At 41.6% G+C, this 23,826-nt stretch overlaps 1 protein-coding gene across 1 annotated transcript in view; it reads right to left on the bottom strand.

Moving 5' to 3' along the window:
- Positions 1-1,682: 1,682 nt before the first annotated feature.
- Positions 1,683-23,826, bottom strand: part of LOC311427792 (methyl-CpG-binding domain protein 2) — a 28,281-nt gene continuing 6,137 nt past the window's right edge. The window contains exons 2-7 of the mRNA XM_084505365.1: positions 20,042-20,201; positions 14,057-14,194; positions 7,653-7,743; positions 6,891-7,068; positions 3,557-3,697; positions 1,683-2,185 (exon numbers count right to left, since the gene is read on the bottom strand). Of these exons, the coding sequence (XP_084361491.1) occupies positions 3,568-3,697; positions 6,891-7,068; positions 7,653-7,743; positions 14,057-14,194; positions 20,042-20,201 (697 nt within the window). The 3' untranslated portion in view covers positions 1,683-2,185; positions 3,557-3,567. The remainder of the gene's footprint in view (positions 2,186-3,556; positions 3,698-6,890; positions 7,069-7,652; positions 7,744-14,056; positions 14,195-20,041; positions 20,202-23,826) is intronic.

The raw sequence follows: 23,826 nt of genomic DNA, 5'->3' as shown, positions 1-23,826 counted from the left end.
GTTTCCATTCCGCTTTTCTTCAACACCCTGACCTAAACTGCTGGTGTCACGTTGGGTATGGGGTTTTCATCAAGAAACCTTCAAATATTTACCTCACAAAGCAGTCCTCCGTCAGGGAGGGCTGGGGAGAAGCAGGAACCCAAGCGGTGGCTGAAGGGAACTGACGCATCCTTTAAAGAACTGTAGCAACTACATAATATATACATGCTCTAAATCATATTTATTACCGAAAAGTTCAGTATAAACCAGCACAGGAACAGGTCCTGCTGGAGGGAAAATCGGAGGGGAATATTGTGATAAATGTCACCATGAGCGGCACCGATTTAATGGCAGCAGCTCGTCAAGAGAGACAAATTTGTCTCTCGCTGCCCTACTTCACATAAACCCAGAGCTGAGCCCGTCCCAGACACTGGCAGCATGGGTGAGAAGAGCAAATCGTGGCATTTAAGCCGTCTTTTGGGTGCTCTTGTTCTAAAGAAACTGAAAGTAGAGGAAAAATGGGTTTTAAAACAGTTGTCTGGTTCTGAAAGAGGCCACCAGAGCTGTTCATGGGCACAGGTGTCCACAACGGACTGGGTTTCAGAGCTCTGAGTGCTGTGAACTTTCTGAGTTCTCCAAATAAGCCCCTTAAACAGCAACTGAATCATTCCTGCTTTCTTGTTTTGACATCTGCTTTTAACACAAAGCGCTCGCAGTTTTACACACCAGCAGCCTTATATCGCTTGTCAAATCTATCTGTGACAAGATAAAGCTGAAAAGTAAGAGGACTAAACCATCAGCCATTTTCTCCTTAAGGGCTTTCCAACTACCTCTGGCAGCGGTGTTGCTCACCCAAACAAGTGACAAGGCATAATAAGGACAAGGAAACTACAAGGCATGGTTAAACCACTACTTTTGGGAGCAACTCTCCTCAAAGAGTTGGGTCTGCTTTTTGCTCTGACATGAAACATTTTAGCTGGGAAGAGCCTCTAAAGCCACTTCTGGGCCAGTTTTATTGGACTTCAGTCACCTAAGTGTAACGTCCTGGTATTTTCATCCCTAAAATGAGACTGCATTGTACGGCTACATGGGAGAAGTCACTCACATCCTCATCCAGGAGCTTTTGATCAGTAATTACACAAAACAACTCTGGAACTAGCACAGAGTATATATAAGCTTTTTTTTTTTTTTTTTTCAATTCAACTAATTATCTGTGGCAATATATATTTACTAGCCTTCCCCACAGTTCTACCTTCTGAAATCTACCCATCAAGCCCTTACCTTGTGTTCTGAAACGTTACTAGGCACTGCAGCACGGATGCATTTCCCCCAGAAAGGGCCAGCCCAGTGTCCTGCTGCTCTGTCTCAGCAGACAGAAACAAAAACGAGTTTCAGCACCTGCTGCATTCTGCACCGAAGCCACTTTCTTCCCAGTTTCACTTCAACCTCAGAGCAGAACTCTGTAAAGTCATGCCGGCTACTTATTTTTAGCACTCCTCTTGCTCAGGGGGAATGCAATTGTACTTCAGCTCAAGTGAAAAATCCACAACTGCTCCCGAGATCAGACAGCTTTCCCGAGGCAGTGCTCTGGGCAAAGAGAGAACTTTTTGACATCCACCCTTCCCAGCCTACCCAGCACCTGGCCAAGCAAACCAAATACGAGCAGGGACTGTTTTCACTTACTCTATCCACAACACGACAACTTTTCAACTGATTGGAATATAATCTTTTATTTCTCTTTACAGTGATGACGGAAGAATGTACGGGTGTTTTCACCCATAGGTATAAAAATCTGTTTATATACAGAGTCACAATAATCTTTAATTGGGAAATCACTCTGCGCTCCTGATCCATCCTTACTAAAGACCACAGGAAAAAAAAAAAAAAAAAAAACAACCAACAAATATTTAATACAGGCAATATAATTCCAGTAGGTTTGCAACCTGGCATCAAAAGCTCAGCTTTAGATTAAGGGTAATGTTTGATACTTAAAAAAGGACTTTAAGTCATAGGACACAAAATAAAGTTGCTTTTCAAATAAGATATATACATCAAAAATAGGAGTCTAAAAAAGGCATTGGTTTTAATGCTATTAGAAAGCTATATAAATGTGCATGGGTCCGTTTCTTCTTATAACGAAAGACCGAAGGAAAAAGTGCCTCTGGCTTTTGGGAATTTCCTCCTGGGACAAGTCAGTTAAAAGTACCTGCAAGAGAGAAAGAAAGAAGCCCTTTTGGAAAAGCAAAGGCAGGTGGTTGCATCAATTAGAGCGACTTTGCTTGAACAGTTACAGCTGTGCTTTAGCTCTGTATGAAGAGCACATTATAAATTGTTCCTAGTGAGTAATAAAAAAAATTAACACCACATAAGTAGCTGCTCAGTTGTTAAGACTCCTGCAAGCGCCTAGTTATTTTTTTTTATTAAGCACAACCACAACACGACATGGTTTAAAGGTTCAACCTCTTCTACCACACACCCTCCTGCATTCCGGGGTGTTTCATTACAACCTAAAATCACTTTCTGGATTCTCATTTTTAAACACGGAATAATTAGTACATAAAAAGTTTCTTAATATCAACGGATCAGACTGGAAAATTAGTCTGGGAATTATTAGGGAAAAAAATTAGTAGGGAAAAGACTCATCTTTCGAGCTGCTTTACTAATCCACTTAAAACTCTTGTTCAAATCTATAATGAAAGTCATTAGGGCAGAAAGCAGGGGTTTTAGAGAATACAGCCAACACACTAAGTACAGGTAAATAGGTAAGGAGCGGATGAAAATCAAGGTCTGCTGATCCAACTGATTTCTACCGAGAACCGCAGCATTGGTGCAAAAATAACCACTTCTGCGACTCCATTACAGAGTAATTATTTCACGCTAAATTAAGGAGTTCAGATTGACAATTTGAGTCGAAAATGGCAAAGGTTCGAAATTTCACACCTTAAATCAGCGTTCTTGCCTGACTTCCTTTAATGTTACCCATAATTAGGCTTTTAGAGGAGAAATATTCAGGGATTAAGAGTCTGACAGTAAATATCTAGAACTTCAAGTAATTAGAAGGAAGGTTACTGGCCTGTTAACTGGGCTAAACAACACTGCCAAATAGCTCTCGTACACAACATAAAGAGCAAATTTACGTTGCACTCATTCCATAAGTAATAAAAATGTGCATTAGAAACATGAATTAACGAATGCGTGAATTAATATTCGTAAGTATTATCCATTTAAAAATAAATAGAAAAGTTTTGGGAACTAAATTAAAGTCTGAGGAACAGCAGGACATTTACTTTGATTGCTTTACCCCTTTTTTCAGCACCTACTAAGCATTAAAAGATTCACCTGTAACGGTTTCCAGAGACTGGGCTTTTACCCTAAAGGATGAAAAACACTTTCTTCCTCCCCCAGCGATCTGCGTAGCATTCAATGTGAAAATATTCATTTCTAAATATGCAAAACTGCCCCTGCTGATGCAGTGCACTAACAAACGTGCTGAGAGAACATGGGGCTGCTGCTGCGTGATACGCTGGCGGATGAGATGGGGAAATCTGAGCGTGCCCCTCCTGGAGATCTGACTCACCTGATTTCTTTTTATGCTTCATCTCCGTTATCCATTTCTACCTCTAGATCTTTTGTCGTATCAGCCGCCCGTGACAGAATGTCTGCCATTAGTGCTTCCTCCAGTTTCTTACGCACTTGTTGCACCCGCTCTTCTTGTTTCCTGAAAGCAGAGAAGGGGCAGAATTGTCAATCCTTCAAGCATATCATCATCCTTGGAGCATGCTACATGGATAAACAATGACTCAGGATTGTTTTTTTAACCCATACTGATTAGTTCTTTAATATATTACCTTCACGTTCAACTATTATCTACCAGTCACTGATGCATTTTGGGCAGCAGCAACAAATGGTTGTTTCCCTGCTGAGCTATTTCAAACATCTTCCCTCAGATGTCTCCAACAATTTAAGGCATTTTGAGTCAATGTTTAGCTTGGAAGGTAAAATTTACCTTTCCTGTGTTACCTGAAAACAAGGAGTCCTCTTTTGAAGTTTTCCCAAGAGAACACAACTTTTGCAAAAGAACATTTATTTTTTTTTTAAACTCAAAAATACACCTGTTCTATCAAGCTATGTTTTCTAAAAAATAAAAATATATATATATATGCTTAAAAATGACCAGAACTCATCAGAAACAGGCACAGGCAGCACAGGAAAACATTTGTTTGAGTGCACCCTGCAGCTATTTAGGATGTCAGGACAGATAGGAAGAATATCAAATCTTCGAAGAGCAGGAGTGATATCTAGCATGCTGCACAAGCCAGAAGCCTCTCAGGAGCACCAGCCTCTAAAGCTGTTCAGTTTTACCGCTGCAGCTACTGCCAGCACTTCGGAGGAGGCTGTCTGCTCACAGAGATAGCAAAAGAAGTGCAGAACAAACCAGCAGCTCGGTACAGAAATTGTTTTCTGTCTTCCAGCTGTTTCCTGTCGTTGTTTGCTGTCCTCCACAGACAGCTCGCTGTCTCCCAGAGCTGTTAAGTTGCAGTGCCCACTGATCTTTCAGACCCCTGGGCAGAGAACTGAACCGAAAATGCCTTGTAACCTGTTTTATTTCTCCGTTGTCACATAGAATAGCAACTTTGGTATTTGTTAATTGAATGAAAGCGATCCCAAGACCTCAAATAAGATGAAATATAACCAAAACAAACCAACAAGTTTCCTTCCTACCACCTCGAACCCAATATCCGTGGTATTTAACTCCCACAAGACACAGAAGTGCCAGCCAACGTCACGTATATTGGACCAGCTCCTGTTATTAAGGGCTGTTAAGGTTCCTGTTAGCAGGGCATGCGGCCTCCTCGTGAGATTCTTCTTCCTCACCTCCCAAGGTCAGGTGAAGACAGAGCTTTCCCAAGTTAGCTCATTCCCAAATCGTCAGGCAGCCAGTTAATCTCCCTGGCAGCAATAACCATAAAACAGCTCGCGGCACTTCCAGGCCTGAGCAGGCTGCTCTGCTAGCAAATGGATTTAAGCATTAAAAACCCAGCTCTGTTTATACAAGCAGTATTACTTTTAAAGCACGGGGAGCTACCGAGAGCAAATATTTAAGAACCAACAGCAAAAAAAAAACAGCGTGCTACTAAGAAGCGCTCATCTTTAAGTAAAATCCTAAGGCTCAGACTATCTCCACTGAGCAGCTCCGCAGCCACATGCTCTTTTCAGCCTTCCTCCTGCCAAGACACACTCCTCATCCTATAGTATTTATGCTATTGTCTTCAAAAGCAAGCGAGCGTTAAAGAGATGCTCCCCCTAACGCAGAAATTCATTCAAATTCCGACCATATTTTCACGGGAAAGCTGCTTCATGCAGCAGGACTGCGCATAAACGTCGCATTCAGGCGATTTCCTTAGTGCTCAGAATTAAATTCAGGTTTAGGGCCATCCGCTGACTCCCCACACACACAGCTCTCCCAAACGTCATCTCACAAAGATCTTCTCTCCTCCCCTCTCAGCAGAAATTAACCACTGCTGACACAGCAAATCTAAACAGCAGTGACATATTCTCAGCTGCCTACTTTGCTGACATGCTCCCTATCAAACTCATCATTAGAAAATGGGGTCAGAAGGTTGATGCCATTGCTTATTTAGGTTTTTACCTCTCTGCAACGCAGAAGGGTGTGATCATTTTACCTTACGAGTTTCTTAATCATGAGGAGAGCTCAGGCTGCAACAGCATCCTCTCATTTCCTCCCTTTGGCACTTTGTAGTTCTCGTGGCTTCGGTCTGCCACACAGAGCAAGATTTGTGCAGGGCACTGAGGAATATCGTGAGCTACCAAGCTCCAGCTGACTAGCTCGGATCGAGGTTCAAATAGCTGAAGACGACGGCATGCTTAGCTCCAAGCTAAGCCGACTTGGAGAGCCCTAAATTTGAATTACTCTCCATCCCTGTCTGATGTTAAATGCCACTTGGCTTTTGGACAGATTAAGAGGTAATTTTTCTTACCCACTACCGCGCAGAGCGTGACGCTGCCAGACATACTTCATTTATCGCTATGCTCTGGTGAATTTAGCAGGTTACGGCTGCTTACAGGGAAAAGCAGAAGTCCTATTAACATGCAATTTCAACAGGCCATTTGTCAAGAAACCCGAGAAATCTCAGGAACAACACCTAATGGGCAACAGCGATCGTTCAGCAAAGAACCTAGCCTGAGCAAGAGAAAGGGCTCTTGAAAACCAAAAGGTAGGATTTTCAGAAACTAGGAGAGCAATCCCTCTGTTCCTTTCAGAGGATGCCATTCCCCGATCCACCCCAGAAGAGGAAAACTAGTTAAAGCTTTTTATCTAATAGAGACTCAAGGATGTCACCCCGAGCCTTTTACAGAAACGGAGATAACTCAATAGTGCGGTTACAAAAAGAAGATAACGATGTGCAGGTCAGGAAAAAAAAAAGCTACGAACAAGCTGTGAATCAGCAATCTCAAGATAAATGATCTCAGACTCGTATGGGAGAAGCCAGTTGACAGGGAATACCAAAAACCTGCCTAAAGAGACCAAGATTGACATGTAAACACCCCTGGGAACAACACCATGCTCATTTTACACCCTTACCTTGCACAGGACTAGCATTTAGAAGCCGTATCCCACAACTGAAAAATGTTAAGTGCTTATCCCTGCTGATATGGAAGCGTGGTTAATTCTTAATCAGGCATTTAGAGGAGGAGATTTAAAATGTTTGCTGAACTGAAAGATGAAATTTTGTATTTTACTCTGATTACGAAATAGATTTATCATCATTACATGACCAGGAATACTTCAAATTAAACGTGATTCAAGCTGGCAGCTATTTTCAGAGAATCCAAATGTTCCTTGGGCTCCAGCAGCCTCCCCTTTTCTTGAAGACTCGATAAAAACTCACCTAATGTCATCGTCTGTGACTATGAAAGCTTTGCAGAGGGGTTGAGATGTGTTGAGCCAGACGGCTGGGTTCTTCTCCACCGCTGCGGAGAGCTGGCCCGTGATGGGTGCCGAACTGGTGTGCAAAGCGCTGGCAACAGCCGACAACAAGGTATCGTCGTTGTTACCTGGGCCAACTCCTAAAATAAGGATAAATTCTATAAAAAACAGCTTTGCAATAACATTTCACAAGGCAGCTCACCGCTAGAATTGGCTGGATTTTTTTAATTTTTTTTTTTTTTTTACTTGCAGTAGCAATTACAGCATCATGATTTTTTTAATAAAGCTGATCACATCGTCGATTTATCAGTCACGTCCTCAAACAGTTCATCTGCAACTTCACCATGTTAATCCACACCAGCACAGTCTCTGCTTGAATCCTACAAGGTGTTAAGTGTGAAAAACGCCCACTGAAGATTTTTACAGCCCTCAAGTTCCTGCGAAAGTCTCCTAGGCAGCGGAACAACGTTATTAATTCTGACCAGCGATTTGATCATATTTTAGATCAACTTTCACCAGCGAGAGTACAGTTCTGCAGTGTGGTTTATATTAACTGCTAAAAATAAAGAGAGTTTTGGAGGTTGAGGTATTTTGTCAGCAAGCACATTTACAATTTGAAGTTTACTAAATCTGATGGGAAACTGAAACGCTCGTTCAGAGCATCTAAAAGTCTGTCCCTGTTAAGCCCAAGCTGCTTTGTGAATCTGAAGCGTGAGCACAGTACCTTGAAGACCCTTGGGGAGCTCCATGGATTTTATGATTTGTTCGCTGACATCCGACGCGCTGAGGCCTTGTAGCCTCTTCTCCCAGAAAAGCTGCAGAAGCAAACGAGATCCCCATTAGAATACGAAATAAATCAGCTCATGGAAATAAACTGTGCTCGTAATCAAAGGAACATCGGAACAATATACAACACGCAGCTTGCAAAGGTGTGGAAAAGTGAATATCCTATCTGCTGCTGGAAATCTGTGTGATGCTGCAGGTTACAGCAGCACAGATCACCAAATGAAGCTGCCCAGCAGCTGTACCCCCTCAAACCTACACTGGCTCCACGACCTGGCCCTTTCCATTGCTGTGTAGGTAAATCTTGACTTTTCTAGGAACAGGATCAAATCTTTTCACTTCTAGGAAGGTAACACGAACTAAATTCACATTCTCTTTCCGTTGTTTAGTTTATTAGCTGGGAACACGCTTCCATTTCTCATTTCTTGATTTAAGGGAGGTTTTTTTAGTGATACAGATTTCCTTCTTCGCTCCTACCTTATATGTCCGAAGATAAATCCTGAAGTTCTGGGCTGCAGATTGACCGTGACTATTATTTTTAAAAGACCTTTTTATATCTAGCAAGACTGCGATGGAAGCTGGTTAAAAAGGGATTAGCTTCCCATCTTGAAGCCTGTAGGACTTCGGAAAGCTTTTGTCACTTCACATACAAGATGCAGACGCAATATTCAGCCACAGAAGCGCGCGTTCACGCGACCGAAAAAGATCCTGCGAGGCTGGAGGCACGGAGCATCTGCCTCTTCAGTTACAGCCCTAAAAATAGCTTACATTATTTAACCTGCACCTCTCTCAGCGTTATGGAGCCGGGGAAAAGAAGAGGAAAGAAACCTCCAATCCACCCCTGGGAGCACCACGAGGAGGATCCGCTCCTCTCCTCGGCTGCCTGCTGAGGCTGCACCAGCGCAGCCAGAAAAGCCAGATCCACGCCTCCGGGAGAGAGGCATTAGCAAACATGCCCCTGGTAGGCAGCGATGAGAATCCTGATGGGAGCAGGAGGAGGAAGGAATGAGAAAAGGACCGCATTTCAAGATTCATCATTCTTACGGCGCGATATTTCATCACTAATGCAGAACGAATAACCCTTCCGAGCATCCATCCGTCAGTCAGGGGCATTGGTCCTGTTGCAGGATGACAAACGGCCCCATTGCAATTTCTCCCGAAGCCTGGGGGTTAGGAAAAACACGCGGCAAAGAGCCTAAAACCCAAACCCTTCATTTAGCAGTGCTTGAGCGGGCTGGGTTCAGACCCAGCCAGCAGCCAAGCGCCCCATTTCCTGGGAAATTAGTCAGCGTGCGTCATGCCAGAAGTGACCCCTTACGCAAGAACATCCTGCAGAGGGAGAACTGCATCCCTCAGCACCCAAACTTACTCTCTGGAGGGCAACCCGGTGTTCTTCTGATATGGGAACGCCGTGCCAAGGTCCCCAGGGTGGAGCAGCCTTTTCTTTTCACTTCCTTGTTCTTCTGCGGCCCGATAATGGTAGCCCTGAGCTGCAGATGTGCTGCTGGAGTCCTTTATTTGGAGAACGGTAAAATATTGCTTCCTCCACCATTGGTTCTTTTTTATCATTTGGGAACTGCTCAACTCAATGCTGTTGCAAGCGATTCATGAGGAAATATGATTATAAAGTGGGCTTTTCAAAACGTCCGTGGAAGATTTTTAAATGAATGAGAATTCCTCCAGAAAGCTGGAAAACTTTTCATCTTTTTACACCCTGTGAGTTGCTCAGCTCTCCTACACCCATCATTGCCAAACAAAACGTCAGAGCTTCTCGACGGGCTTGGGAGGTGGAACTTCACCTCCTCAGGTTCCTTCCATCCCTCTTTTTTGATAGTTCTAACAGCCATCAACCGACAAGCTTCAGTTTTCCAACCCAACCTGATTTTGGATCTTTTAAGTTCATCCGCAGGAAATAAAATTACGTCTATTCGCCATCCTGCCATTTTTCGGGTAAATTAGGCTTTTGAGACTGCACCTATCTTATGCAAAAAGTGACTGTGGTCGCATTTAGCTTGTGATCTATCATCTTATTCAATAATTCATCGCAATACAATCCACGGCAAGTATCTATAAAGTCTGCTAAGGATAAGATAGACTTTCAAATCAATTGCGAAGAGAACTTTTGGCCTGAAGACAGATTATTTTATAGGCAAATCGAACAGGTTTATCCTCAGGTGGTTTTATAAAGTGAATACCGGCAGGTTTATCCTCAGGTGGTTTTTTGAAAGGTGGCTATCTGCCATAGCACTAGAGGAATCAGATCACACAGTATTAACTGATTACTTGCTCTTCTTGAAGGAAGCTTCAAAGAGGAGGCTGGATGCGTTTTAAACAGTTGATCCATGCTCACGGATTTATTTTTTTTTTAGCCAAATGTATCAGGAAGATAGAGCTGAACCTTTTGCAAATTCGGTTTTATAATCACCACTTAAGTTAGTTTATTTTACTAGCGTGGTTTCAAGCTCTCTCTATCACCACAAGCAACATTATACAGCAGAATTAACAGGCGATTAATCAAGTCCTTGGCAGTCTGAGGTCCTTTAACTCAATACCTCAGGTATGCTACACGTTTGGAGAGTGAACTTGGTGAAAAAACTTCTGAAAAAGGCCAGTAAGCGTGGAACAATGTGAACCAAGGAGCTCTAAAACATGAAGAAGATGTTAAGTGCTCTACATAAGACACAGACCTATGGTCTGCGAAAAAAAGTCTGATTTCAAGAAGAAATCTGATTTTCAGCACCGCTCCATTCGATCCGATTAGGTACAGAATGCTTGATGTTCAGTTTCTGCAATGGCAACCTGACTTTTTAAAATCCAAACCATTACTCTGAAATTTATCAAGAATGTATCATTAGGAGGCTAAACTTTTTTATTCATTTATTTTTTCCTTTGCAGGACCCACTAAAAATCTGACAGGGTTCTTCTTCTTATACTGGCTTATTTGTGGACGCTGCAAAGAAAAAAAAAACAACACAGAAATAGTAAGGAAACCTATGCTAAGTAAGCTTATGGAAAACTAAGATACGTTTGAGCAGGATGATGCTTCAAAAAGAGATGTGAAAGCACTTGGAAGAAAATTGCAGTGAAGGCTCCTAGATTTTCTACTTGGGAATTTAACAGATTTTCTGATTAGATGCAAAAAATCTGAGAAATCTGCTGGATTGATTGGTACTGGTGTTGGAACAGAGGCCTCTTAGGGGAAGACGACTTAGAGAAGTCTTGTGCGTATCAGAAGACCCTTTACGAAATGCACACACACACAACTCGAGTACTTCCAGAATTCTCCAGAGCATTGCTACTCCTTCTTGGATGAAGTTCTCCGCTCTGATGATCAGTAATCTATGGAAGTCTAAAAATCTGAAAGCCTTTAAGATGCTGTCTCGCAGAGCAGTTGCTTGAAAAAGTCTTAGACAAGCTTGTGACGCTATTTGTGTGCAACTAAACATCGCGCTGAATACGTGGAACCAGCAGTTGCTTTAATTGACAGCTTTACCTCCACCCAGATCCCAGGCAAGCTGTTATCTTTCCAGGAACTACCACAGGGTTTAGTGCTTAAAGAAGAGCTGCTGCCAAACGCCTTCCCTGCCAACACTAATAACCACGTCTGCTCGCTCCCAGGTCACGAGAAAACTCCTGACTGCCAAAGGAACTCCAATGCTCGGTTCTTTTCAGCTCTACCTAAGGAGGAAGGCCAAAGAGAATCTGCAGGGAACTCTGGTGAGGCTGTCTTTTGAAAAGGGAGGTATAACAGGTACGAGTGAAGCGAGGCTTTTGGAGATGTGTATCTAGAAATACAGAAGGAAGAACCCCGTCAGGGATTTGGGGCCAAGAATTGAAGAAACGGGGAGGAATGACACTGGAAATGGTAACTGAGTAAGCTTTACATACAAAAAGGCAATAGTCAGTGCTTCAGCAGCTGATTATCCAACACTGATTTAACGTCTACGTATTGGGAGGTTTACATGTCTGAGTATAAGAGAAGGAGGATGCACGTAGGGATCATTTATATGAGGAGAAATAGAGTTTAACTGGAAGAGAACTCAAGGCTGCACTTGTCTGACAATTGTATCTCAAGTGCTCCAAGGTGTCGGTTTTATTCCTTCCTATTTCTTTTTTATTTCTGTTTCCTTTTTATTTCTTGTATTTTTTTATTCTTTTTACAAAGAATAAAATTTTCCAGCAACTTCACTCCTCGCCCTGGTTTTTCTATTTTATCTCAACTGATCGCACCAAAAAAAAAGAATCCTTGCTTTTTGAAAACCAAGCAAAAGACCACATCCATTAATATTTACAATTCAGACAGTAAGTAGAGCATCCGAGTGAACTTCTTGATGCTTTCAAACGAGATGTGCATGTCTGTGTATTTACATACCTTCAGTTACCAATGCCTAAAGAAATACTGATAAAACGTGTGATGGAAATCTGTGTGTAAAGAAACCAGATCACTGGAAATTGTTTATGGAATCTGGCAATTCGCTTAAGATTCTCCAGGAATTGACAGCGTATCTACACTAAACTGCTTTGTTCCAGATTTTTTACTGGAAGTTTAATTCAGAACTCATTGAAGCTTTACGTAAAAGGCAACTGTGACCAACTATTCTCTCCCTTCTCCACGTTTCCCACCTGCGTCAGTCACCATGACAAACATAAGATCTCAAAGCAGCATTTTAGGTTGGGGAAAGGCAAAAGAGTAAGACATTTCAAGGTTTCCTTTAATATTAGACATAAACTATTCTCTATTCAGTGCAAGTAGAGTTCGCATTTCTTCAAATGAAGCAAGACATTATAGAATAAAAATAACATTTTAAGTGTCCTCTTCTGAAGATGTACTCTTGCGAGCAAAGGGAAAGGATGCTGATCAAACCCAAATGCTGACGCAGTGATCAGCAGACATGGATTTCTTGAAGATCTTGCTATAGCTTCACCTGCTAGAACTTAAAGAAGCAAAGATTTAACTTGGGTGGGTTTGAAAACCGACTATTCCTCAAGTCTTTACTTGAGAGTCGTTCTCAAAAGACAAGGGATGCATTCCAGATGGTTTCAGTTCACTACGTATTTCAAGCAAAGATTCTGGAAGAAAGAAAACTGGGAGGAAACAGGCAAGCACAAGAGGATTTGAAATCCATCAAGATACGGATCACCAAACATCCACGTCTCTTGCAACAAAGATGCCGTAACTTTCTTACCCTTCAGTGATTACTACTGGTTCAGCAGACATCCTAACACACCAAGTGCAGTAGTTTAAAAGGAAAACCCAAAGAACGTGAAGAGAATCAATAGACACATGCAATTATGCATCTTTAGGATCTGAACGTGATACACTTACATGGCCCCTGTTGAACTTCACGGGACCAACAGTGAGGTTAGCTGAGGCCTTCAAATCTTGCTAAAAGACATCTCAACAAGATGATCCCATACGGCTCGATATTTCTTCCTTCTCTTTCTCACCTGAATTTAGAGGATGCAGAGTCTAAATTCCTTATGTTATTTCTAACGAGAACAGCATTCAAGAGGTTTGAAAGTTCAATATTAGAGACAGCCTGAGTTTCAAAGGAAACGTTGTTAAAAGTTAGCGACATACCAACGTACAAAAACGTGAACATGCCTCTGCATTTTCTTCTCATCCCAGAATAAGATGTTTCAGTTTGATGAGAGCAATGCTATGACTCCAAAAATACTCATCAGACTTAAAAACTAACGCCTAAATCCTATAAACACTGTTATGTAGCTGATTATTCCTTCCACTAAATTTCCTTTTCTTCTCTGCTCTTCTCCCCATAAAAAACAAAACTGAAAAAGCATCATGTGAAGAGGTGATGTCATTGATATAGAGAAAAGCAGCTAAAAAAAAACTTGTGTAAGGTGAGTTTAAGTCACTGTGTTTTGCATTTGTAGTAGTATTATACTGAAAAAGAGGGATTTCAGATAATTTTAAAATTGATTTTGCACAAAGCTCTTCTATATAAAAGCGATAATAGTTCTTGATGACAACTGTATGTTTTATAGAGACTTCAATTAAGAAGCTGCACGTGAAAAAAGTTTTGTATTTGAGGTCCAATTGTGACAACACAGCACATATCTGCAATTCAAGAGGAATTTTTCTGTCAAATCTGAATGAAGTTTTGGATTAAGCAAAAATAATCTCCATAAGAACTGACTTATTTCTGGATTTTAAGGGTATTTATTACAGCGTATTTCCATAAGTAACCATCAAGACAGGATAGCTCATCTGCGATTGAAGCGCAGCTGAAAATATTTTGATTTTCAGCTTGGAAATCACAATATTTTGATTTTCAGCTTGTCTCAAATGTTGCACAGTAACAACAGAAAGAGATGAATTCTTACCTGCCGTGGCTGTTCCGTCACTCGCTGCGGATCGGATCTCACTTTGTTACTAGGATGGTTGGTGACTTTGGTGACAGGCTGCTTGAAAATCGATGCAGTTTGTCTGATGGGCAAAGTCGTATTCAAGTCTGGTTTTCCCTGTTTAAAAAAAAAAAATAAAATAAAAAGGTGAATTAACAAGAGATAACACATAAAATTCCTACAAATTAACGTTGGATAAACCATCCTCTACTGATGAGCAAAAGAAAGCAGCTTTTTCTGGAGTAAAGATTTCCCTGAAATGCTGTACTTAACTAACCTTTGCAGCCACCCAACTTTAAAGAAAAATGTACCACTTAAGCAGCTCCCCACGTTCTCACCTTCTCTGGAAGAAGCACACTGCTTCAAAAGTCCACCTTTTCTTTTAGTAAATGATAAATGTCATTTGTGCAAGCGACTTACATTCTGAAAACAGACAGCTTCGTGAAAATACGCTTGTAGTGAATAGTTTAGAGAGTCCCACATCTTAAAGGACAGCAACTTGCTCGTTAATTCATCACAGATTTCCTAAGCAATTCCTCCATAATATGATTTTTAATCCAGTGCAGTCATTTGTTCTGGAAAGAAACTAAAACTATATAAACTTCAGCAAAGCCTTTTGGCAAAGCTAGTTTTTATCAGGTTTGTTAACAGATGGTTCCCTTGCACCAGATAGAACAGTTCCCCAGTAAGAGCTTGGCACATACAGAACCCTCAGACCCTTGGAGATACTACAGAAAGGCATTCAGGCATCGGTACTAACACCACCAGATGAATCATTTGGGATGGGGAAGTCCCTCCTAGACCCCAAGACTGCTGAAGACAAAAGCACATTAACCTACACACCATTCAGAGTCTCTGAATGGATCTATCCAAGAGCTACCTGCAAGTTTGAAGTGCCATGCCAGCAGAACAGTCCCCTAAAGCTTTATTTTTTTTGTAATCTCATTTCCCAGAAGTCCTGAAGACCAGTCAGACCTCTCTGCTTCTGCATTTTGCCTTGTTTTCCCTGAAATAATCCCCATTTTTCCTGGGGTGTCACTGGCAAGACACGTTCTTACATCCACATAAGACACTGAAAATAAATATCCTATAATACATAAGTCCCAATTAACACGTACCAAAAAGCACCTTCATGTTTTGTGAGACTGTCTTAAAGATAGATCTATTTTTTGACACACAAAAATGGTTTTGTTTTCTTAAAAAATACTGCTATTTGCTCAAAAGGAAGAAAAGTTCTTGCCCGGTATTTCAGACCTTAGAAGAAAGTTTTATAATTGGCTTTGAGCTCACTGGATAAAAATTGCACGGTGAACGTTGATAGTGGACTACAGCCAAAGATCACATTAAAATGATTTAAAATTAAAATGATTTAAAATTATTTCTACCAAGAATCTCCTAGCTCTGTGTCATCCTGGAGAGGTTGCAGAAAGAGGTTTCCCCACTTGCCTCTCCCCACACCCAACAGATGAGTCAAAAAGTTGAAAAAACAGCCAATGTAATAATCATCGTGGCTTGTGAAGACATACGGCATTAAGTGCCTTGCCTGCGGGAAGGTTTTCACGTTGAAAATTACTTTCTGCACACTTTCTGTGCAAAGATATTCTTTTGATGGCTGGTTTATAGGTGTTACACTGCACACATACAGAAAGAAGGACTTCACACGCTCCCTCTCAAGGACAGAAGCGTGCTAAAACGCTGGGCATGTTGATGATGGAGGATCCACCCCGTCAGACTGACCTAGCAAAGCGCTGAAAGAGGGAAACTCTTAAAAGAAAAAGTTAGAAATAAGGAGGATATTTTTAAAATAAGAATTTAAATTGAGACAGGTGTAGTGAAAAGACTTACTGGTTACTAATATGTTAATAAACCTGAGTCTCTAACAGTTTTAAATTCATTTTTATACAGATCATTACAGAATATCCACCGTGAGTATCTAGCTGTCATCATCTGGACGTGTGTTTAGCTTAGAAACTTAATGATTTTTAAGAACTAGAGAGCACACGCTTGTTTAACAGTGTCTTTTATGAAGTCATCTCGTCCAAATTGCGTAATCTAAATACTGAGGGTTTGAAGACTGAGACTTAATTCCCGTTTCTAAACCCAAGAAATTGCTTTTTTTCTCATAAAGTTCTTTCCAGGAGAAAAACAAGGAATTCCTCCACCTAATGTTAAGGAATGCAATTGATAGGAAAGAGAAACAGAGAAATGCTTCATATTTATCTCAGTATTACCTAAATGAAGGGATGGTTGCAGTACTTCAGGCCTGATTTTTTCTCCAGATGGCAAAGAAGGTGATTTAGCAAGAGTACCACGTACATTCCTAGCTATTAGCATTATGACTCAATTCACACACTCATTTTTAAGCTCTCTCTGTAGCATTTGGAGAATCTTTGCTTAATATCGATTCACTCAGCCTCTGAGGAAAGCCAAAACAATTTTCCAGAGCAGCAGAAGTATGCTAGAACATAGAACTGAATCCTGAAAGAGTTCTAGAAACAGATTATTTTCGATGGAAGTCTTTCTGCTTCTATTCCTACCACTCCTTGAAAAACACCTTGCTGTTTTATACGTCCTCTTTCTTCATTTCCAGCTAGAGCAGTTAACTCCTTTAGATATAATACGGCTAAAAGCACAAATTCCCATGGAAGTCATCCTCAGAAATCCAGGTATCCGTCGTTTCTTATTCATAAACTCACAGCTAGAAGCCAGTCCCCATATTTTGTAATATTATTCCTGCTTTTAGCAGGAATATGTCCCTCCTATCAAATATGGGGCCCACGGTGAACCCTCTGACAGAACCTCTGATTGATGTCTAATAAAATCTAATGTTAGACTTTTTCTATATATTTTTTTTTTATATTTAAAGCAGCTCTGATGAGCACAGAACCACCAACCAGAGCCAGACCAGAACCTTGACAGACTTTATTTCTCCTCCCAGCTTCGCCTTCCCTGATCTTGTGACATCGAGTTCAAAGCCATCCGTGAAGCTTTGAAGTCCATGCCTCCAGGACATTCTCTGCAGCAGCATCAGTAGTCGTGGTAAAACAGCTATTAAAGTTCACAAACACAGTAATATGACAGAGCCACCCACAACATGGGGGGTAAATCTGGTTTAGCTGACACTTCTGGAGCAGAGGCCTTGGTTTCAAGTTCCTGGAAAAAAAGCCACAGGTTCCTTTTGTCCTGTAATATGACTTAAAGGGGAATTTTTAAAACATACCCATTAAACTAACTTTAAAAAAAAATAAAAAATTAAATTCCTTCAGGCAGTGTGAGAACTTAAGTTCAGCTACATTAATGACCTAGCCCCGAGAATGAAAGCAACACCCTGATGAGTAATGAACTATCCAGGAAATGCCATTTGAAGGACTAGATGCCCAATCTACTTTTTAATCAGAGCAACGTACTCGAAAGTGGCCATTAGGATAAATTGTTTAAACTAAGAACAGATCAAGTCCCAAGTATTATAATTGCACTCGTTACTGTCTTACTTTGTTTCCCCTCTCATCACACTCACATCTGGGCTTGCTGGTCTCCTAACCAAGCGGTCACTGGGAGTGCTGAACAACAAATAAACTCCTTAGGACAGAAACTCGCTAAGCTCATCTATCTCCAGCACCTGCAGATGGTCAGAGTTAGAGGGAAAAACCATAAGTTAACAGGAAAGGACGGATGTTCAGAGAAACTCTTTTTCACAACAAACCATAAACGAGATTTGTTCCTGACACGGGAAGAGCTTCCAATCCGTCTTAAAGAAGGCAGTGGCAGCAAACATCCCTTGATGTACAGCCAACACCTCTCCTAAAGCATAGAGGACTCTTCTGAGCCTTCTGGCCAAAAGACTTTACACGTTTCAAGTGCTCAGACACAGGTTCACCACCTGAAGTTCGCCACGTTGAGCTTTAAGCACCCCTACAAAACTTCAGCATCCAGCAACCCAAACCTGTGGGAGTTACATCACTTGCTCACTAACAAAAATCTTCTGCTCTAGGAACGATAGCAATACATTAAACAGCAGAAATATCGGTGTCCCCTGCTTGTTTTTATTCATGAGGAGCATCTTATTTATTCTCCAGTAACACATTCCAAAGAATTCCAGTCCGCTACCTTTTTGAAGACCTATTTCCAGAAGCATCAACACGCTCCCATCGTGAAAACATTTTAAAAACTCGATATATTTCCTGGCCTTTCCTATCCTAAGCAGCCATCTATCATCGGATAGCATGTTAAATAGTAGCCTCTATTATGGCGTACAGGAATGTCAAAAGTGAAAAGCATTTACTAGCATCTATTACCCTCGGTTCCAATTCGAACCAGGAGAGGTTCCCCTGTCAGTTCTGACATTGAGCTCTAAGCTGCTTACGATGAGAATCTCTGGAGTTAGAGGTAGGGCAAGACAGCGTTTCCATCCACCAGATGCATCAATCTAACCGTCTAGACACGTCGCAGAAAGAAGGCCAGAGTCTTATTTTGATATTCGTTCTTGGAACAGAAGGGGAGCCAAGGAGTTTAGAAACGTTCGTGGCGAGTTGTTTGTCCAAAAACAAACAAGCCATAAAACATGAGCAAGTTTATACACAAACATGCCTACGCACGGCTCGCCTTTATGGTCCCTCCAGCAGCACAGCTGCACGGCGGACTACAAGACGACCACAACCAATGTTTGGCACTGTCTGGTGGAAGGAAGAAAGCATAAACTTCAGGATTAAGCTGAGGTCCCCTTTTTAACTATCGCGGAGGCTGCAGAAATTCTTGAAAGCTCATGAGCCACACAGTCATTCACTTTCAAATAATAAGTGTTATTTACCTAAAAAAGAGAAAGCGTTAATTTATTCTAATCTGATAGTTAAAGAGTTACTGCGAACGACACCCAAAATCACAGCAATACAAAGTTAGCACAGTCTCGTCTGGATTTTATATACCAAATTTTGCAATTTCTGCCCCTGCAGACTGCCCACCCAAAACGTTTCCTTGGAGTAGCCCCAATAGCTGTCTTAATTTGAAAGCCTCCCGTCTGCGGGAAGGAAATGAAAGAATCTGAAGGCATGACTTAAATAAAAAGCAATCAGCATGAAATGTTTGGGTCACAAATTACAAGCGGCAGATGACCAAAAATGACAGTGCACGAGACACAGCTAAAACTCGTTAGGTATTTTCAGACACTACTGTAAATTAGGAAACCTCAGAGAAATAAAGCTCTTTCAAAAGAAAAACGTTGTTACCGAAATCCTTGTGAACTTGTGAGAACTGTTGTACAAGAAATCTATATTTTGTTTAGGAATAGAGTATCTGAGGGTCTGATAAGTTTATTTGTCCTGTCCTTACATGCTACAGCCGTTATTTTACTGCTCTATGCTTCAGACTTTCATTTTTAATCTACCTTACGCATTCTCCTAAGTACTCAAAAGGGTGTGTTTGTCCAAAGAGAACTAAGACAAGAAGAGAACAATCAGATCAATTGACAAAGGCCCAATCAAGCAGAGAAATATCTGGCCTTGTTTGGCTCCAGACATTCGGATTTGTACAGATAAGCTGCCTCAGAAAACAAGCTTCCTGGCACATACTCAAAATGTGAACTTTTTCATCTCAGAACAGGAAGATGAACATAGAATTTAGGAATTTTGAAGCCTTGCACAGAAGAAACCGACGTCAACAATCCTAACTGTTACCGTTTAGAAGAACATTACTCAGGCAGATGACTAAAACTTCGAGCTCTTTATAGCCTTTAGCCAACTTCTGGCTTACTCAGACCTTTGTTTCATACTTAACATCACCTTGGTATTTTCTGGTAGTAGCAGAGCATTCCCTCTATTTAAAAAATTTGCATCTCTACCACTACGAAAAATTAAACATACACGTACATCTTAGAAGCAGGCTGCTTTAAAGCAGAAAAGAAATTGCTAAATGAACTACAGGAAAGGAAATTCTTAGGATATCCTTAAACACAGTATTTTACTAACAAACCTTATTTTGATTGAGAGAATCATTCCTTAGTCTCTGTTTGTTCTTCTGCAATTTACTGGGCATCATCTTTCCCGTTCTGAAGTCAAAACTGCTGAGATCAACAGTGTTTCCCAGGTATCTTGCCAACTGAGGCTTGCTTCTGAACTTCTTACCACTTGGACTAAAAAGAAGAAAACACTTTAGTATGTTTTGTTGTACAAGAGGACACAACCTTGACTTCTTACAACAGCTTTTACGCCTGGTTAAAGATCCAAAAAGTTTCCATTAGCTTTATTCCATGTGGCACGTTCATTGGTGTGGGGGTTAGCGATGGCACAACTGCCCGATCCCTGCATACATCCAATCCCCTCCTTGGCACGGGTTTTAATTTACGTGTCAGGCTAAACCTTGGCAAGTCAGGCTGCGTCCAAGGGCTGGAACTTCTCTGCACAAACCGTAAAGATCCTGTGCAAGGTCTAAATTGATTGCTAAGGTCAGCCTAGACTCAACAGCAACCCTTTTCGGCTAGCAAACAGCAAGGGATTGAAGCCACGGGCACAACTAAGACTCGAGGTGACATCTCTGGGCTCTGCAGTCGCTTACACTGGTGAGCAGAGGCAGCGAGGTACCTGAGCAACAAGCAAGCAAGCAGCAAGCGAGATGGTGCGGAACATGAAGCAGGTCCCAGGCTGCAATTGTATTTATGGCAGATCCCATCATCACAAATTCAAATCGTACAGAAGTTATTTAAATCGGACTGGTTTGAAATTACGGCATTGCTATTACCCCAAATTCCCAGCTAAAGGTCTGAATAAGCGAGATACTTTTAGGTTTTCCTAAGGAAGGGCTATTTCTCCCCCTCTTTACATTACAGAATCCTCTCTCTTCGGCTCAAACACCCAGGATGGTGATGCACATACCACACACACACGCACTGCCTGCTCTGAATTACGCATTTCATCCCTGACACATTTCATCTCTGCAGATTTTCACCGAGCTCAGTGAGGCTTCCCGTGCACAGACTCATCAGCGGGTCAACCAGGACTTTAAGGGACATTAAGGGACAATTAAGGGACAACGGTGCTGTCCCCAGACTCAAAAGCTGGGGGAAAAGCTGCTGGCAGGAACTGCTACACGAAGCTCAAACTGCACCCCTGGTTGGAGGTGGCTTCTCCGTACATGGTTGTGGAAACAGCTACATACCTATCGCATCAAGTCAACAGCCATTTGATGGTCTACTGCAAATCTCTCTGCAGTGAAATGACCCCAAAAAGGTCAAAAAAGGACCTGAAAAAGTGTCAAAACCTTCCTTACGCAAGAGGTTAACCAATCTCAGGGTGTTTTCCACAACACTTTGTGCAAAAAATTACTGAAGATTTCTGTCTACGCTTTTCCTCCGAAGCGTTGTGTGCTTTTTTTTTCTTCCCCACCTCAAAAAGCCCTCGAGGCAAGAACTTCCACACAAAAGAATACGTACTGAATTCTGGGAAAACCAGCTCATTAAGCCAAACGTTTAAAAAAAAAAAAAAAAAAAAAACATATTTAAATGAATCCAGAAATATGGAAAGATATAATTAACGAGAGGTAAAGGGTGGGAGAAAAAGACTTGAAACAGATCGCAATCTGAAAGCTAACCTCCTCGAGGATGGGTGTGGGAGGGAAAAAAATAAAGCAACACATACACACACACGCTCCCCACAAAAAAAAAAAAACTCCTTTCTGTTTCTTGCAAGCCAAGAACTGAAGCTTTCCTGGAAGCCAAACTCAACCCAGCGCGTTTGAGTTGTGTTTTGGATGGTGGAGATGAATGCCCTGGCTTGCTGAGAGCAGGAGAAATTCTACACTGCAGGTCAGACAGTGAGCAAATCCCTCATGGGGCAACTAAGTTCCCTGCTAAAATAACCTGATCTATTGTCGTTCAGGCTTCTTCAGAAACCTGCGAGAGAAATTCAAGATAAAACCTCGTCTAGAAGTGCCAGCTGCCTAGCCAAGTGGCCCTGCTTGCTCCGACTTCACTGAATAAAGCCTCCTGGTAAGAGCTGCCGCCCCATCCTTCATAAAATCCTGAATGAAAAGGGGAAAACAACGACTATAAGCAAATTGTGAAGTCGATGATTACGTTTTCTGTTTCAAAACCTTTCTTTTTTTGAATTAAAACCCTTATACACACTGTCATTTTAGCCCACACCTAAGTCACTACTGAAAAGATGGAGAAATTGGAATTCCTAACACCTTCTTCCATTATATCCTAATTTTTGCACCAAGGAAGAATCGTTTTATCGTTCATTATTCCCCCATCACCACCTTTTTTGTTCTGTAATAAGCTACCAGACTGCCACGAAGACAGCACTGTGTCTACTAGCCTTCCTCTTCAGCCTCCTTGGAGAGAAACGCTTCACCTGCACCTCGAAGGAAGCCAAAATTGCAGCAGCGAGCAGCCACCAGCCTAACTCCACGAAAAATTCTTCCTGGAGAGCTCTGCAAACACATTTCACATTTATAAGCTAAATTTATAAACGCACCCAACACTCTTAAATTCTATTTTTTACATATTTAATATCGCGGGGGGCTCTTCTGTTTGTTTTGTTCAGTAACGCAAGAGCAAATGCTCCAATATTCTGTATCAGCATCAGCATGGATCATTGGCAGGGATTTATTATTAAAAACTATTTGGATCCGTAGCACAAATTCCACCACTTTACACTGAAACTATTAGCAGGGAGAAACCGCGATATGCTAACAAAATCCCTCCTTTCACCTTTAATTAAGTGTTAAGAAAGAAACGCGCGCTTGGGCTGAGATTAAAAGCTAAAAGTTAAAAAAATACAACTTAAAAAAAAATCATCCGAAACGAAGAGACTTTGGAAGAAGACTTGCAAAATGGCAAGAAATATTAAAAAAAATATATGGATTTTTAAACTGGAAGTGTCAAAGCACTGAAGTAATGCCTTCATTCCTGAATCGCTCCCAGATTACCTCTCCCCTGCTCCTGCTGCCAAGTTGCCTCACTTCTCCTACCTGCAAAGAAAGCTCCACGAGGCAGACGTCAAGCAGAAGGCCCATTTGCAGCAGCTTTATCTGCACATCTATTAAGTAATTGCCATGCACTAACGATAACGAGAGGGGTTACAGAATCTGTCTGGGCTAATGCAGCTGCACACAAGCCTGCTACTCACGCATCTGGGCTGAAACTACGAAGAGGTATTTTCTTTTCCTTTATTTTCTTTAAACCAAACTAAGTTCAAACCTTGTTTTCGCTAGAAAAGAAAGGTGGAAGGAGGGCTGTGAAGCTTTCTTCTCCCAGAGAGGCCCCTCTGGATGATGCTCTGGAGGCACCTCAGAAGTCAGGCTGCAAGGGATGCTGCAGAAAGCTGAAGGAAGCGCAAACTTCAAAGCCACGCTTTGCTCAGAAGGTTTTTAAAACGTGTCGGTCTGAGTTCACACGGCCTAGAATTTAAACCGCTACAAGAGTCAAAAAATGGATCCCTGCACGATTTCAAAGACAAATTGCCCAGATGTGGAGGAAATCGGTGCAATTTGCCCTCATCCAAGCGTCCTGAAGATTATTTTTACACTTCTTTCATGCAGCGAGGAGCAAGTGAAAGAGCTCTTTCAGGGTGCTGAGCCACAGGGGAGCCTCTGCTCTGCCCAAATTGCTGCATAACCCAACACTGAGACAGCTTAGAGTCGCGAGATGAACGTGGAGATGCACGTGAGCGTCTCCAAAACCAATTTCAAAAAAATGGACGGGTTTCGGACTGTTATTCTTGCAAACATTACCTAAAAGTTACAAATATGTAGTCTCA

This window comes from Aythya ferina, assembly GCF_964211825.1.
Source record: "Aythya ferina genome assembly, chromosome: Z".
Taxonomy (NCBI): Eukaryota; Metazoa; Chordata; class Aves; order Anseriformes; family Anatidae; genus Aythya; species Aythya ferina.
Note: the sequence above shows the minus strand (reverse complement) of the source record. Positions and strands in the feature narration are given on the sequence as shown.